General features: G+C 48.5%; 1 protein-coding gene across 9 annotated transcripts in view; it reads left to right on the top strand.

The window, feature by feature from the left end:
* The window catches only part of Cabin1 (calcineurin binding protein 1), a 143,242-nt gene that overhangs the window by 82,318 nt on the left and 47,100 nt on the right, over window positions 1-13,824 (top strand). For all 9 annotated transcript variants that reach the window (XR_012443456.1, XM_020169892.2, XM_074060808.1 and 6 more), the window contains one exon: window positions 4,806-5,137. Coding sequence is in view for 8 of the 9 variants with exons in the window: in XM_020169892.2 (XP_020025481.1) it covers window positions 4,806-5,137 (332 nt within the window). In the remaining variant the exon portion in view is untranslated. The remainder of the gene's footprint in view (window positions 1-4,805; window positions 5,138-13,824) is intronic.

The raw sequence follows: 13,824 nt of genomic DNA, 5'->3' as shown, positions 1-13,824 counted from the left end.
TTAAAGTAAAGAACCAGATTCAGAGAGGGTCGGAATTTGCCTGAGGTCACCCTTAGCCACTACTCTATACAGCCTCCCCAGGTGGGCTGGATGGGGGAAATAAACTATATACTCTGGGGTCGCAGCCCAGCCTCAGCAAGTTGCCATGCAGGCCCTGGATGGAGGAACAAGAATTGAGAACTTTCCTATACATGTGTCAGTAGGACTAGAGCCATTTGCAGCTCTACTCCCTACTAGCTCCCTCTGACCAGCCTTTAAAGAAGGGATAGTCATCATCCCCTATAGGTTGGAGGTGTCCCCCATCAGGATCAGGTGCAGGTGCATGGAACCCAGGATAGGCAGGTAGATTTACCTGTACCTGGTCCTCATCAAGAAATGAGGCCAAAGTTATGTATGATGGTACACACCTGTAATCCCAGCAATTGGGAGGCTGAGGCAGTAGGATTGTGAGTGTGAGGGCAGCCTGGGCTACGTGGTGAGTTCCAGGCCAGCCTGGACTGCATAGTGAGACAATGTTTTTAAAAATCCCACTTTCTTACCAAGCAGTCATTATGCTATCCCCAGGCAATGTTGACATCCTATAAATAACATAAACACACTGTAGGAAATTTGGAATGGGAAGGAAACAAGTAATACGCTCTCAACACTCTAATACAGCATTTCTAGTCTTAAGAGTAAGATTTTATTTTTGCTCTTAGACAAGTGAGACCAATCATCTGTGCTCTGTGGCCCGTCAAACAGTGAACTATTAAGGATGCTACTGTCATCATGGGTTTCTCTCTACCATATGTGGGGTGGGGGACCTGGGAGATGTGGGGACTAGGTTGAGAGCAGGTTGCCTTTGGTCTGCCCTATCCTGTCCAGACTCTTCTAGACTTAGGAGGAGCATCCTCCCTCATCCATTCAGAACTGATGGTTTAAGCAGATGGTGTGTATAGTTTACCATTGATAAAGAAAGTTATGACAATAGCTGATAGGCTTGAAATAAAAGCATCTTGCTTTTATAGACATGATAAGCCTGGCTTTTCCTGGTAACTGCAGTGATAAAATTGATGAACTTCTTTTGGGTAGAAGTAGGTGTAGCAAGGAATGTATTCTGAGCCCACTTTCAGGAGACAGACAGTGCCAGGTGCCTGAGAAATCTTCTAACTTGATCTTGATCAGTGGTATTCTCCAACATGCCCTCCCCTGGGCTTCCAGTAGATAGCATTCCTGGCACCATAATCTCTAGAGCTTGAGCCTTTTTTTTTTCTTTTCGTTTTTTTTCTTCTCTTCAGAGATCTCTTCAGTGCTTGAGATCAAACCCAGGACCTCAAGCATACTAGGCAAGAGCTCTACCACTGAACTGCACCCCTAACCCTTGAACAGCTTTCAGCTTTCGTGAGAAAGCCAGGACTGTGGGCCATCACTGAGTGTATGCCCTATGTGTGTTCCATGACCCTCACTTCCTAGGCATACCCTTGTGAGTCTTCCTGCCACCAACGTGCTGCTTCATCTGTGGTTATTTCATGGGTCATAGACCCTTGCTCATGCCTTTTGTGTCCATTATAGAGTATCAGGAAATAATAGGTCAAGGTCTGCACCAGGCATTGGGTTCCAAAGGGATAGGGAAGAATCTGCCCACCACACTCTTCGGCCGAGCCACTCTTCTTCAAACCATGTCCAGCTTGTCTCACTTCCCAAGGACTGGCCCCACTCCTTTAGTTCTCCAGAGGCCATCCTTCTGCACACTGATCTGCACCAGTGTTTGAGGAAAGACTTTTGCAGAGGTGACTGCTGCAGCTGCTAAAGCTCTTTTTTTCTTCTTTTTGGGGGTACTAGGGTTTGAAGTTAGGGCCTCATGCTTGCCAAGCAGACATTCTACTACTTGAGCCACTCTACCAGCCCTCTTTGTGTTAGGTATTTTCGAGATAGGGTCTCATGAACTATGCCTGGGCTGGCTTCAAACCATGATCCTCCTGTTCTCTGCCTCCCAAGTAGCTAGGATTATAAGTGTGAGCCACTGGCATGTAGCTAAAACTCATCTTCACAGGTATCAAGATTTCAAAAACCTGTCCAGAATGTGAAGATAGCAAAGATTTGTGGGTTTTTTTGTTTGTTTTTTAAAGAGAGAAAAACATGGCCCAAAATTTCACCACCTAACATTATATCATTCTAGGGTATCAGAGTAAACCCAAAGCAGAATTGTCTAGAGCCTGTGTGGTCCATGCAATGGATATACCAGCGCCTGTCATACTTGGCCATCCATGCCCCCTTTCTGGTCAAGTGGGAGCCTAGTGATTATACTTATGTGAAGGGTAGGGTGAAAAGTTCTGGGTGTGGGAGGAAGCCAAGAAGTCCTGCATCCTACCTGGCCCTCCCATCTTACCCCCTGTGGGGGAACACCCCCACTGGGCTCTAATCTCAGGCTAGTGGAGTTTGAGTAAGAGGATCTCAGAAGTCAAGCAGAGACTTGATGCTGTCTGTTGCAACAGATTTTGACTGGGGCCTCTCGGCTTTTTGTGTCTCTGTAAGACATATAGTCACCTTCAGGTCAGGCTCTATCATAATGGGGCCCCCTGAGGTCATTGGGTCATTGACATGCATCATATCATAGGCTTGGTTAGAGGCAGGTCTGTTTTTCCATGTATGTTGGGGCCAGATCCCCTCTAGCCTTTCCAGGAACCCTGCAGGATGGAGTCACTTCACTGTGGCTGGCCTCCCTCACGCTTCCTAGGACCTTCCTAGGGTGAATTAGATGGTTCCTGTGCTCTGCTGACCCTTGCACCTGTACTATGGGCATTCTAAGCCAGTTTTCCTTGTCAACAACAGGCCCCAGTCTAGGCTGAGTGGCCAGAGTGTACATTTCTCTGACTTTCTATTGGGGGGAATCTTCCCATCTTCATGCCATTTAGGTTAGCACTGAATATCCTGGCTGGGAAGCATTGTATGGCCTTGTTGGCATTTCTGACCCTCTTCCTCCACGAAGAAAGTCAAGGATTCCAGTGCCATATGAGACCCACTCAGCAGTAGAAATAGAATTGGATGCTGTGGAGGTGAAGCAGCTACGCCATTTCTCCTTGGGCCATCCAGATCCCTGAGGAGCTGGGCTTTTAGCTTCCTCTGGGATCACTATTTTTCTTTGTTCTTTGTGTGTCTTCAGTTGTGTGTTCTGCACTGTTTTTGGATTAATTCTTAACCTCTGCCTGCTTTCCATAAAAATTATGTTTTCATGTCTTTGTGTCTGAGCATTTGGTGCCTTTTTTGAGCCTCTGGGAGACTTGCATTATCATCTGATTTCCTTGTCTCCCTGGAGCCTCTGGGTTGGGCCCAGAGCCATTGCTCCCACTGTGTATATTGAGCCACATTTGGAGTACACTGGAAACTTGGCATGTGTCTGAGCAAGGTGATGTTATCCCCTGCACATGGATGGCAGCCATAAGCCGGGGTACCTAAGCAGCACCCTAATTCCTTATGAGAAGATATTATTAGCCTGGAGACCAACTAGGACCTCCTGACACTCAGCCATTCATTCAAATATGGGTGGGGGTTGCAGATATAAGTCAGTAGTAGAGAGCTTGCCTAGCACATGTGTCCCTGGATTATATCCCCAGCTCTGCAAAACAACAACAATAAATGGTGGGAGGAGAAGGTCTCTGCTAGGCATTTATGACCTTGCTTTGCAAACTTCACCATGGAATGGGGAGACCTGAGAAAGGCAACAGTATGTAGGGTCCTGAGGGATGATAGCGAGTGGTTTGGGTGGGAGAGGGAAGAGAGCAGTGTGTCCAGGAGAAGAAATGGCAGTGGAAAGGCAGGTACATGCCTGAGTAGCTGGTCTCAGGAGCTGGGATGGCATGTTCCTGAGGGGGACTGCTCAGTTCTTGTCTTGACAAGAAGAGAGATGATGGTCAAGTTTGCCACATGCCTGACATCTGCTCAGTTATGCTTTCACTTGGTATAAGGGGAACTTGGGGCCTTAGTCCATCTGCTTTCAAGCCTCTCCTACAGTAGGGAGAGGGTCATCAGGGCCTGTGTCCTTGGCCCTCTTCAGACAGGGTGTGCCAAAGTCCTGGTTTCTTCAGGAGACATGGGCCAAAAGTCACCTTGCCTTTTCCTTTTCTCCTGTACCTGTTTCCTTTCATCCTTCCTTCCTGGGCCAGACAGCTTCCTCCCATGATCAGCCAAGAAGCCTGTATCCCATACTCAGGGACTAACCTGAGGTCATCCAGCCACTGCTGTTGTCCTGGGGTGAAGCCCTGGACTCTTCCGTGCTGCCTGGCTCTGAGGTACCTGGTGAAGCAAGACTGAGTATTCAGGTGCTGGGCTCACCTCAGGTTGGGGCCTGTGAGTAAGCACTTGCCTCACAGGCAGCAGCCCTAGAGAGGGAGGCTAGGTAGGCTATGGGCTGAAGCACCGAGTGGTGGAGCTGGTGTGGTATTTTATGAGCCTTTTCCTAGCTGTTTTATTCAGTGATGGTGGTGATGACACCTGCTTTCCTGAGCACTTGTACTGTCTCTAAAGGTAAACAGCCAGAGCCCAGCTTGTAACTCCTACTGTCTGTAGCCTCTGGGTCCCTCTGCTGTGTGCCAGCTGGGACCTTCTGTTTAAAGGGCAGGAGGCTGCATGGCCATAGAGGCCTCAGTCAGTGGTGGCAGAGCCAGCATTGAACCCTGCACTTCCTACTGCTAGGTCTACTGCCCGTCCACCATGGGCAACAGCTGTGCCAGTCACCTTCCTGAAGTGTCTCCATCACTGGTGATAGACTGCTGCATAAGCAGGGCCTAAAACCATGGTGACTTTCTTTTCCTTCTTCTCAACTGTAGGAAAAACCGAGGAGTCCTTGGAAAGCACAGAGGGCTTCCGGGCTGCAGAGCAAGGCATCCAGAAGCCTACTGTAGAAGCCCCAGCTTCTGTTTGTGTCTCTGTCAAGCCCCCAGTGTCTGTACCTGCTTTTTGGGATGGGAAGAAGAGATGTGACCCCCCGGGAGAGTCAGTGGCCTTCCCTCAAGGTCTGCCAACTGGCGCCGAAGAACAGCGCCAGTTCCTCACAGAGCAGTGTATCACCTCCTTTCACCTATGCCTGAGCCGCTTCCCCCAGCACTACAAGAGTCTCTACCGACTGGCCTTTCTCTACACGTACAGCAAGACCCACCGGGTGAGTGGGGCCCAGGATAGGGCTTGAACCTTCTTCCCAGGGCAGGCAGGTGTCCTTGAAGGTTGGGGGACAGACAGGTTGGAGCTTTGGGATAGGGCTTGGGTGGCTGGCATGGGAAGAATGGGAAGGAAAGCTGTAGAAACAGGGCCAGTCTAAAGAGTGGGCCAGCTTGCCCTGAGACAGCCCTTCAGTTGCATCTTGCAGAGACCTCCTTGCTATCACCCTACCCCTGGACTCATCTCTCGGGGCAGCTGCCAGAACCATCTTCACAGCCTCTGCTTTATGGGGAGTCGGGTATTGACAACCTCCTCCAGCTCTTTTTGGAAAGCAACAGCTGTACCACAGGCTTAAGTGCTCTTTGGGGCTTCCTAGCCACACCCCTTCTGCTGGTATTTAGCATTTGTGGAGGGACAGGAGTTATTTTTTTTCCTTTGTCACTCCTTACTCACTCAGGAGATGCTGGGGAGTCAGTATCCCTGGTTATGGCACTTGCCTCCTCATAGCTACATTCTAAGGAGGAGGAAGATTAAAAACATGCAAATGAGCAAGCAAAGCAAGTCCCACTGAAACTAACACTACAGAGAAAATAGCAGAGTGCACAGAGGATTGGGGGAGTTGCTGTGGCTCTATGAAGGTACCCTCTGTGCTAAGACCTATAGTGTGAGTAGGGAGCACCAGTGGACTGGTGGAAAGGAAAAGCATTCATCGGGGGCCAGCAGCCTGGGAAAGTGGCTATGGGTGTCAGAGACAGAGAGGTTTGGTGTGGGCAGGCAAGCAGGGCATCCTGTGGAGTCTGCTGTGAGACCTGCCTCACAATTCAGTCAGGTTCTCCTCTCAAAGGCTTCCTTCTTTCCCTTCTCCGCCCCCACCACCTTCTCTGTGGGATGTGGAAGAACCAGGAAGGGCAGTTGGCCAGAGAGGTGGACCCTGGCTTGGCACTGGTTACCTCACAGAATTATGTTTGAGGGACTAGGGGTCAGGGTCTAAGAAGGTATGTGCCTTTTCCCCATGGTGACTGACATGCTCATGTGGCTTGGCTAGTTTCCTTAGAGTACAGCAGGTGGAATTGGCCACGGCAGGCCTGGAGAGGGAGGAGATCATGTCTTCCTCAGGGGCTTGATCTTTGTGATGTGCGTGCCAGCAAACAACAGTAGGCTCTGGCTTCCCTGGCTGCCTCCAGCTGCTTGCTGCCTGTTGCTGCTGCTGGTGCCACACAGGAACCTGGTGCACTCACTGCCTGGCCTGCACTTGGCAGTAGACCTCACCTCTGTGCCCTTGGCTTTCTATACCAAACCAGCATGTGTTCTTACTGTTGAAGCAGTTTGCCAGCCAAAAATGCAGCTGATACATCACCCTTCCCCCATTACTTTGGGAACTTTCCCCCTTCCCTCTTTTGAGAGCAACAGAGCCCACTGCATGAACCCTCTTGAGTCTCAGTGGGAGGGATACAAGCAACCATCATTCATTCCTCCCCCACCTTCTCCATGTATTTGTGCAGCCCCAGCCAACTGTGGTCAGCTCTAAACAGGACTCAGAACTTTTTGGGGCTGAGCTCAGAGCCTTTCCCACACTAATGGAGGGTATCTTCTCCAGAACAATGCTGAAACAGAATTTAGGATACAAGATAGTAGGGATCTGCATGTATGGAAGGGAGGGGGAGGATTCCAGATTGGGTTGGAGGACAGTTGATCTGTGAAATAGGTTCCATGAAGCTGGGCATCAGCCTTTGCATCCTGCTAAAGGCTTTATTTGGAGACTGAGGAAGCTGATGTAAATGAAGTGCTTAGCACAAGTTCCAGACTGTGGTTATTATAACCTGTCCCCCTTGCTGTGTATTTAACAATAGCATGTTTCTTCATAAAATCCTGCCTGCATACTTGGCAGTGACATTTTCCTGTTACTGTCTTATGGTTCAGTGGCCAATAGGAGTGTCAGATGTCTGTGTCTTCAGAGGGACCCAGCAGGCAGAGCTTACCAGGGGCTGAGTGGTTGATTCCTGATCTCTCCAAGAATCAGGTGAGGGTCTGCTCATTTCAGAGCCTGCCTAGGCCTTTCAAAGAAATCACCTTTAGGGCACAGGGTGCTACTCATTTCACTATTGGCAGCAGGAATTTTTTTTTTTTTTTTTTTTTTTTTTTTGGCAGTACTAGGGTTTGAACTCAGACCTTAGCTGGGCAGTTACTTTCCCACTTCTGCCATGCCTCCAGTCTTTTATTCACTGGTTATTTTTGAGATAGGATCTTGCTTTTTGCCCAGGCCAGCCTCCTCCCATTTTATGCTTCCTGCCACCATGCCCAGCTTTTTTCTGTTGAGATGGGGTCTCATGAACTTTTTTACCCCCAGCTGGCTTTGACCACAATCCTTGTGATTTCATCCTTCCAAGTAACAAGGATTATAGTTGTGAACCACTGGCGACAACCAGAACTTTGAGGAGCAGAAGAAAACCTGAGCTATGAGACTGGCTGCTCCTGGGTTCAGATCCCAAGTCTGTGCTGGGAATTCTTGGAGGTGCAGGACTCTTCTGTTAAATAGAATGATGATGATATGCATGTACAATCATTGCAATGACAAGGTGAGCCAATAGTCCCTCTTCCTTTCCAGTAAGGCACATTCCTCAGTGTCAGTGTCTCCATGGCCCCTTGCCCTTTACCAAGCCTTCTGAGCACTCTGCCTGGAGCTGAGTGCCAAGGACTGAGTCTGCCCCTGAGGGGTCCTTGATGCCTACCTGAGCCTGCCTCCCCACTCAAGATTAGCTTTGCTACACATGGGCTGTCCTGGTGCCCCCCAAAGCAGGCTTCCTGCAGCTTATACTGAGGGCCAAAGTGCTTGAGACTTCATGGCTCCAGAATACTTTCCACACCTTAGGTAGCGAGTATCATTTATGCTGACAGCTACGAATGCCCTAATTCTAGCTGCTGTATTACTCATATCTCCAGGATCACAGTCTTTGATAGGATTTTGAGCCCTGGACTACCAATCTTCATTTATAAAAACCTGGCTCCCTGAGCCCACACGGGCAGCTCAGAAGAAGAGAACACATGGGTTGGCTGGAGATAGAGCTTAGTGGTAGTGTGCGTGCCTAGCGTGCACAAGGTCTTGGGTCTGATGCCTAGCACTGACGAAAAAAAGGAGAGGGTCACATTACATCGGGACATCAGTATCATGAAGGCTCTGGCCTTCATTGATAGGGTCTGGCAAAAGGTGAGGTATGGTCACCTTTGCCCTCCTTTCCTAGAATGAAGCCCCTTCTGCTATAACTACTGCAAAGGGTCAAGGGCAAAGGAGCTAATAAACTGGACCCTGGAGCCAAATAGCCATGTTAAAGAGCACACTTGGAGATCTGACACTTCCCAGTTTCAAAATGTACTACAAATCTAGAGTAACAAAAACAGTGAAGAATCTGGGTATAATAGAGCATGCCTGTAAATCCCAACACTAAGGAGACCGGCCTGACTAGCTAGTGAGTTAGAGGTTATAAATGAGACCCCATCTCCAAAAAACTAACGATAGCTAGAGGTGTGACTCAAGTGGTAGTGTCTACCTAGCAAAAACACAAGGCCCTAAGTTCATACCCCAGTACTGAAAAAAAAAAAACCCAAGAAGCAGCAGCCAGACATGCTATCGCATACCTATAATCTTGGCACTCAGGAGGCTGAGGCAGGAAAATCAAGAGTTGAAGACTAGCCTGGGTTACCTACCCTGTCTCAAGAAAACAAAACCAACCAAACAAAAACCCACAGTGTAGAATATTATTCAGCCTTTAAAAGGAAGGAAATCTGTCACATGCAACCTTATGGTTTTCTTGGAGGACAGAGTACTAAAATAAGCCAGACACTGATTTATATGAGGTATTGGGGGCAGCCTAGCTGCATTAGCCCAATCATATCCTGCTTCTGTATGGAATAGACCCGCTTTCCAGATTTGGTTGGTGGCTGTTATGAGGTCCAATGGTGTTGTACATTTGTTGTGGCATCTCCAGGGAAGCTGCTGACCTTCAACTTCAGAATGAGCTTGTGCACTGGTGTGACCCTGGGAGAGGGACTAGCCAGCCAGCTGTATGGGTGCAGTATTTTACCTCTCTGTGCCAGTGGCTCTCATAGGAGACCTGTGGAAGAAGGTGCTGTGCAGGGTAAATGAGAGAACCTCTGACGAGGTTCTTGTGCCATCGGACTCAGATGGGTGTGAGGGGTGATCTGCTAAGCTGTGAAGCAGAGGCTGAGACCCTGCTTTGAACTGGAAATTGAGCATCCCAGAGAAGGTAGCAAGACTTCTCGTTCTATACTGCTTGAGCCTTGACCATGCCAGATAATGGGACCAAATGTTGCAAGAGTATGCTAGCCATAGAGAAGGGCAGTCCCACCTTTCTTCAAACTGCTCCCTTTTTGTGCTCCCACAACAAAATGATGCTGTGCCGAGTGTTCCTACACAGAAATCCTGGCCTGCTACAGACCTAACTAGCAGGTTCTTATTATTGCAGAATGAAAGCTTAATATTTCATTTAGCTTGGGAGTCTTGATTATGCATTCATTCTCTCTGTCACCTGGTTTCAAGATTCTGCTAGGACTTTGGGGGCCAGAGAAGGTGAAATAGGTTCCTTCATGAAGGCTATTGCTTTCCTGGTCCTCTTTCCCACAAAGGGATGCAGAAATGAGCAGTTTGAATAAGTCTGAATGCTGTACCAGTAGCACTGGCTACAAATAAGATTAAGTTTGGAAAATAGAATGAAACTATATACTACCCATAACATGGCGGAATTGTTTGTGTTTTATCTTGCTTCTTCTGGCATGTTTTCTGTGCATCTTTGCGGGTTTATTTATTCACCAACTCTCTACTGAGCATATGTCACATGGGAAACCCTCTTTGAGGCACTGGATATACAATACAACCCTTGAGTGTGTACATGGAAGAGAGTAGAGTGAAAAAGCACACCTATTAGCATCTAGTGATGAGTCTAAGAAGCAAAATAATCTGGGTAAGGGGTCAGAAGAGGCATAATGGCTGTTTAGACAGGGAGACCTTCTCTGATCTAAGCAAAGGCCTAAATTAAGTGATGGGGCCCTGACAGCCATGGGGATACCAGAGGAGAGGATTCCATGTGGATGGCATAGCCAGCACATCTGTCTTAAATTAGGAACAGGCCTGGTGAAAAGTGATGGATAAGGAGAAGAGAGGAAGAAGGTATGGTTGGAGGCTCAGTAGGGCCTGGTTAGGCCAGAGAAGTGGGGACATCATTCCAAGTGAGGTTAAAGTCATTGCAAGATTGTGGAGGGAAACATGCATTGTATGGCTTATGTGTAGGCAGTGAGCAGGGGTGTTACTGTCAGAAACCTAGCAGCAGTAAGGGGCAGTTTGCAGAGGCCTGGACAGAGAGTAGGATCATGAGAAAGTGGTGGTACAGTACCTTTAACAAGCCACGGCGTGCCCCTGAGGTTGAAGACCTGGTAGAACTATTGCCTTTGGTGACCCTACAGGATTAGAAGGTAAATGCATCTCCCTTCTTGAGCAATTCCCAGGAATAGTGGGAACATTTTCTTTCAGTTTGTTTTCTTCACGTAAATACACATGCACATGCACATGTAAACATACTGCTTTGGTTTTGCTTCCCGTGCACTCATAAATTCTTAGATTGCACGACAATAACTTTTGTGTGTGTTTGTGGTTCTGGGACTTGAACTCAGGGCCTACACTTTGAGTTACCCACTGGCCTTTTTTTTGTGATGGGATTTTTCAAGATAGGGTCTCACAAACTATTTGCCCAGGCTGGCTTCAAACCACAATCCTCCTGATCTCTGCCTCCTAAGTAGCTAGGATTACAGGCATGAGCCTCTGGCACCCAGCTTACAGTAACTTAAGCAAGGATTTATTTTAGTATGACAGGATAAAGGGGGGCGGGGAGAAACATTTCCTACTCCCCACACAGGAAATGGAAGACTCTACAATGACTTTTGATGGCTGCAAAGCATCCTTCAGGTGGGTGGGCAGCAGCTTCTTTCACCACTTCCTTATGTTTGGCTTTTTTTTTTTTCCTCTTGAATTTTTTTTGGAGTTTGAACTCAAGGCTTTGCATTTGAAAGGCAAACTGCTGCTTGAGCCATACCCCAAGCCCCATGTTTGCCTTTTTTCTAAACATGAAATTTTTAATCATAATTTTTATGATTAAAAGAACCAACAGTGGTTGTCTCAAAGACTGTTAGGTCCAGGTTGAGAGCTTTTCTCTCCTTCTGTCCATACCCTCATACAGTTGCTGGGGTACCTGAAGACATCCTTTGTTACTGAATGAATCTACAGTGTATGTATTCTCAGTTTTGTGGGTATCCCCAACAGCCCACCAGCATCTGCTATTAGTTGGTGGCCACTTATTCCTCTTCCCTCAGCCTGTGGAGGCCTGCAGTCCAAGGACCCCAGCCAGTTCTCCTCAGTATGGGGAGAACGGGCAGAGGTGACACCATAGACTGCAGAGAGCCTTCCTCAACAAAGATTTCCACCATTCCTGATTCCTCCATTGTCCTGGAACCCATGAGCCCTGTCTCTGCCTCAAATCCAACTCTTCAGGTATGATCCAGGTGAAGAGCTGAACCTAGCTAATTTCCACCACCACCTTCCTGGCAACTATCACACATGCTAGGTAGCAGGCTGCTCTGTAGATTCCCACTGCTCTCACAGAAAGGGTGGTTCTGCTCTCAGACCCTGCTGGGCAGTTTGTATACTTGGTGTCACAGTATAGGACTTGTGGCACTTGGTCTGTCTGAGCCCCACCCTCTCTTTCTCCCTAGGTTTGTGAGGGTAGAGGTAGTTAAGTGGTCTATGGACCATTGTCATTGTTTGTGGCAGGGAGAGGTCCTCTTGGGGCAGAGCCATAGGCAGAACATGACATCTAGGCCATCCACACAGTAGTGGTACATGGTGCCTGGGATCAGATCTGCCTTCCAACCTTGAACATCTTGGGACTGCAGGTGACCCCAGGGACAGTAGCCCCATTTTCCTATCTAGCCGTCAGGTATTGCCAAGCACCATTATGTGTAGATCCCTTGGAAAGGTACAGTTAAGGACATAGGCTATTCCACTCCAAACCTTGGATTCCTGTACAAGGAGGGAACCTCAGGGGCTCTCAGAAGCTGTGGCAGTCAGCCCAATGTGTGAGGTATTAAGACAATCTGTTGGAAGTGGGAGGGTTAATGAGCAGATGTTGAGGTTGTTAAGCCCCAAGGGCATGGGCTTTCCCACCTGGCTGGCCCTAATGCTCTATACTCTGGTTTTGGGTGGGGCCTAGGTAACTCCAGGCATGCCTTATATCCCCGTTATGCCCTGTGTTTCTGTTGCCTACCTTTACAACCCTATTCTTGCTTTCAGATTCTTGCCTGTGGAAGCCCCTCATATACCTTCTTCTGGGCACCTAAGGTCCCTTCCATCCTTTGAGTCTTTGTGCCTCAGACTGTTCCCTCCATCTTCCATCCATTTTCTGAAATCACAAACCCTGCTCATCTTCCTTTCATTCTTCCCACAAATACCTATGATACTCCTTCTGTGGCCTCCAGACCAGGGTAGCCCTCTGAAGAACCATCAGTGAACAGGGTAGCCTGTGTCACCACCTCATGGGACTGATGGAGAAGTGGGGACAGATAGCAAACCATTGGTGAATCAGTTAAGAGACTGTTTAAGGTGGCAATGAAGCTGTGGAACAGTATTTTTGGAGACCCAGTGGGGATCAGGCGAGAGAGCATTAAGCCAAGGGACCAGTAGGGACTAATGTGAGAACACAGGCAAGTGTGGCTGGAAGGCCATCCACCAGGGGAGCAGGGAGACAGAAATGGAGCTGGCCCTCACTCTGAGGTGCAGCCTGAAGGTTTTCAAACCTTCTGCCAGAGAGCAGGGATGGTTCAGATGATTGATAAGGATGGGCACTGAGATACCTACATGCTTGTGGAATTCTTTTCCCTGCGTCTCCTCACACCCCTTAGCCCTCAGTCTGCTCTATGTCAGAGTAGGATCTGCACAGGCCACATAGTCCACAGAGCCCAGGAAGATGAGTGACATTATCTGGTGAGTAGCTGTATGGGATTCTTCCCATTCTCAGAGTTGGGCCAGGGGTGGTATGACAAGAGAAGACCATGGTAGCTGCTCCTGCTGGCGACTTCACACAGCCTGTGGCTCCAGGCAAATTTGTAATGTGATTAGCCCAGCTTGGGATGAACAGAAGAAAAGCCCAGGCCTCAGTCTCTTGAATCTGAAAGCTGGCTTTGCTACTTCCTGGCCTGTAAGTTAGGCAGCCTCTGGAAACTTTCACAGCCTCAGTTTCTTCATCAGTAAACTGATAATCATTTGTGATGAGGAATTATGTCATTGTGCTCAGCCTGGGCAGCATTAAAAAAACCTCACCTCAAGACACTGTAAAGCTGCAGGGAAGGCTGTGTGCTGCAGGATGCCTTTCCTTGGCAGATACCAGCAAGGACCCAGCAGTCTTTGCCCCTCCCCGAGCCCATCAGCCTATCACCTGCCAAATCTCCAGACAGGTATTCCGTACTCTGTCAGCTCCCATCCAGGCCTCAGATGTGAATTAGGTTAGAGCTCCCATGAGCCGTCTGGACAGTTTGTACTGTATCCATCGATTGGCTCTTTTTCTGGCTAGCCTGGAGACAGCTGGGAAATAATGCTGTCCACCAGGGTACAGTGGCCAAGTCTTCTGGAAA

This window comes from Castor canadensis, chromosome 18 (genome assembly GCF_047511655.1).
Source record: "Castor canadensis chromosome 18, mCasCan1.hap1v2, whole genome shotgun sequence".
Taxonomy (NCBI): domain Eukaryota; kingdom Metazoa; phylum Chordata; class Mammalia; order Rodentia; family Castoridae; genus Castor; species Castor canadensis.
Note: the sequence above shows the minus strand (reverse complement) of the source record. Positions and strands in the feature narration are given on the sequence as shown.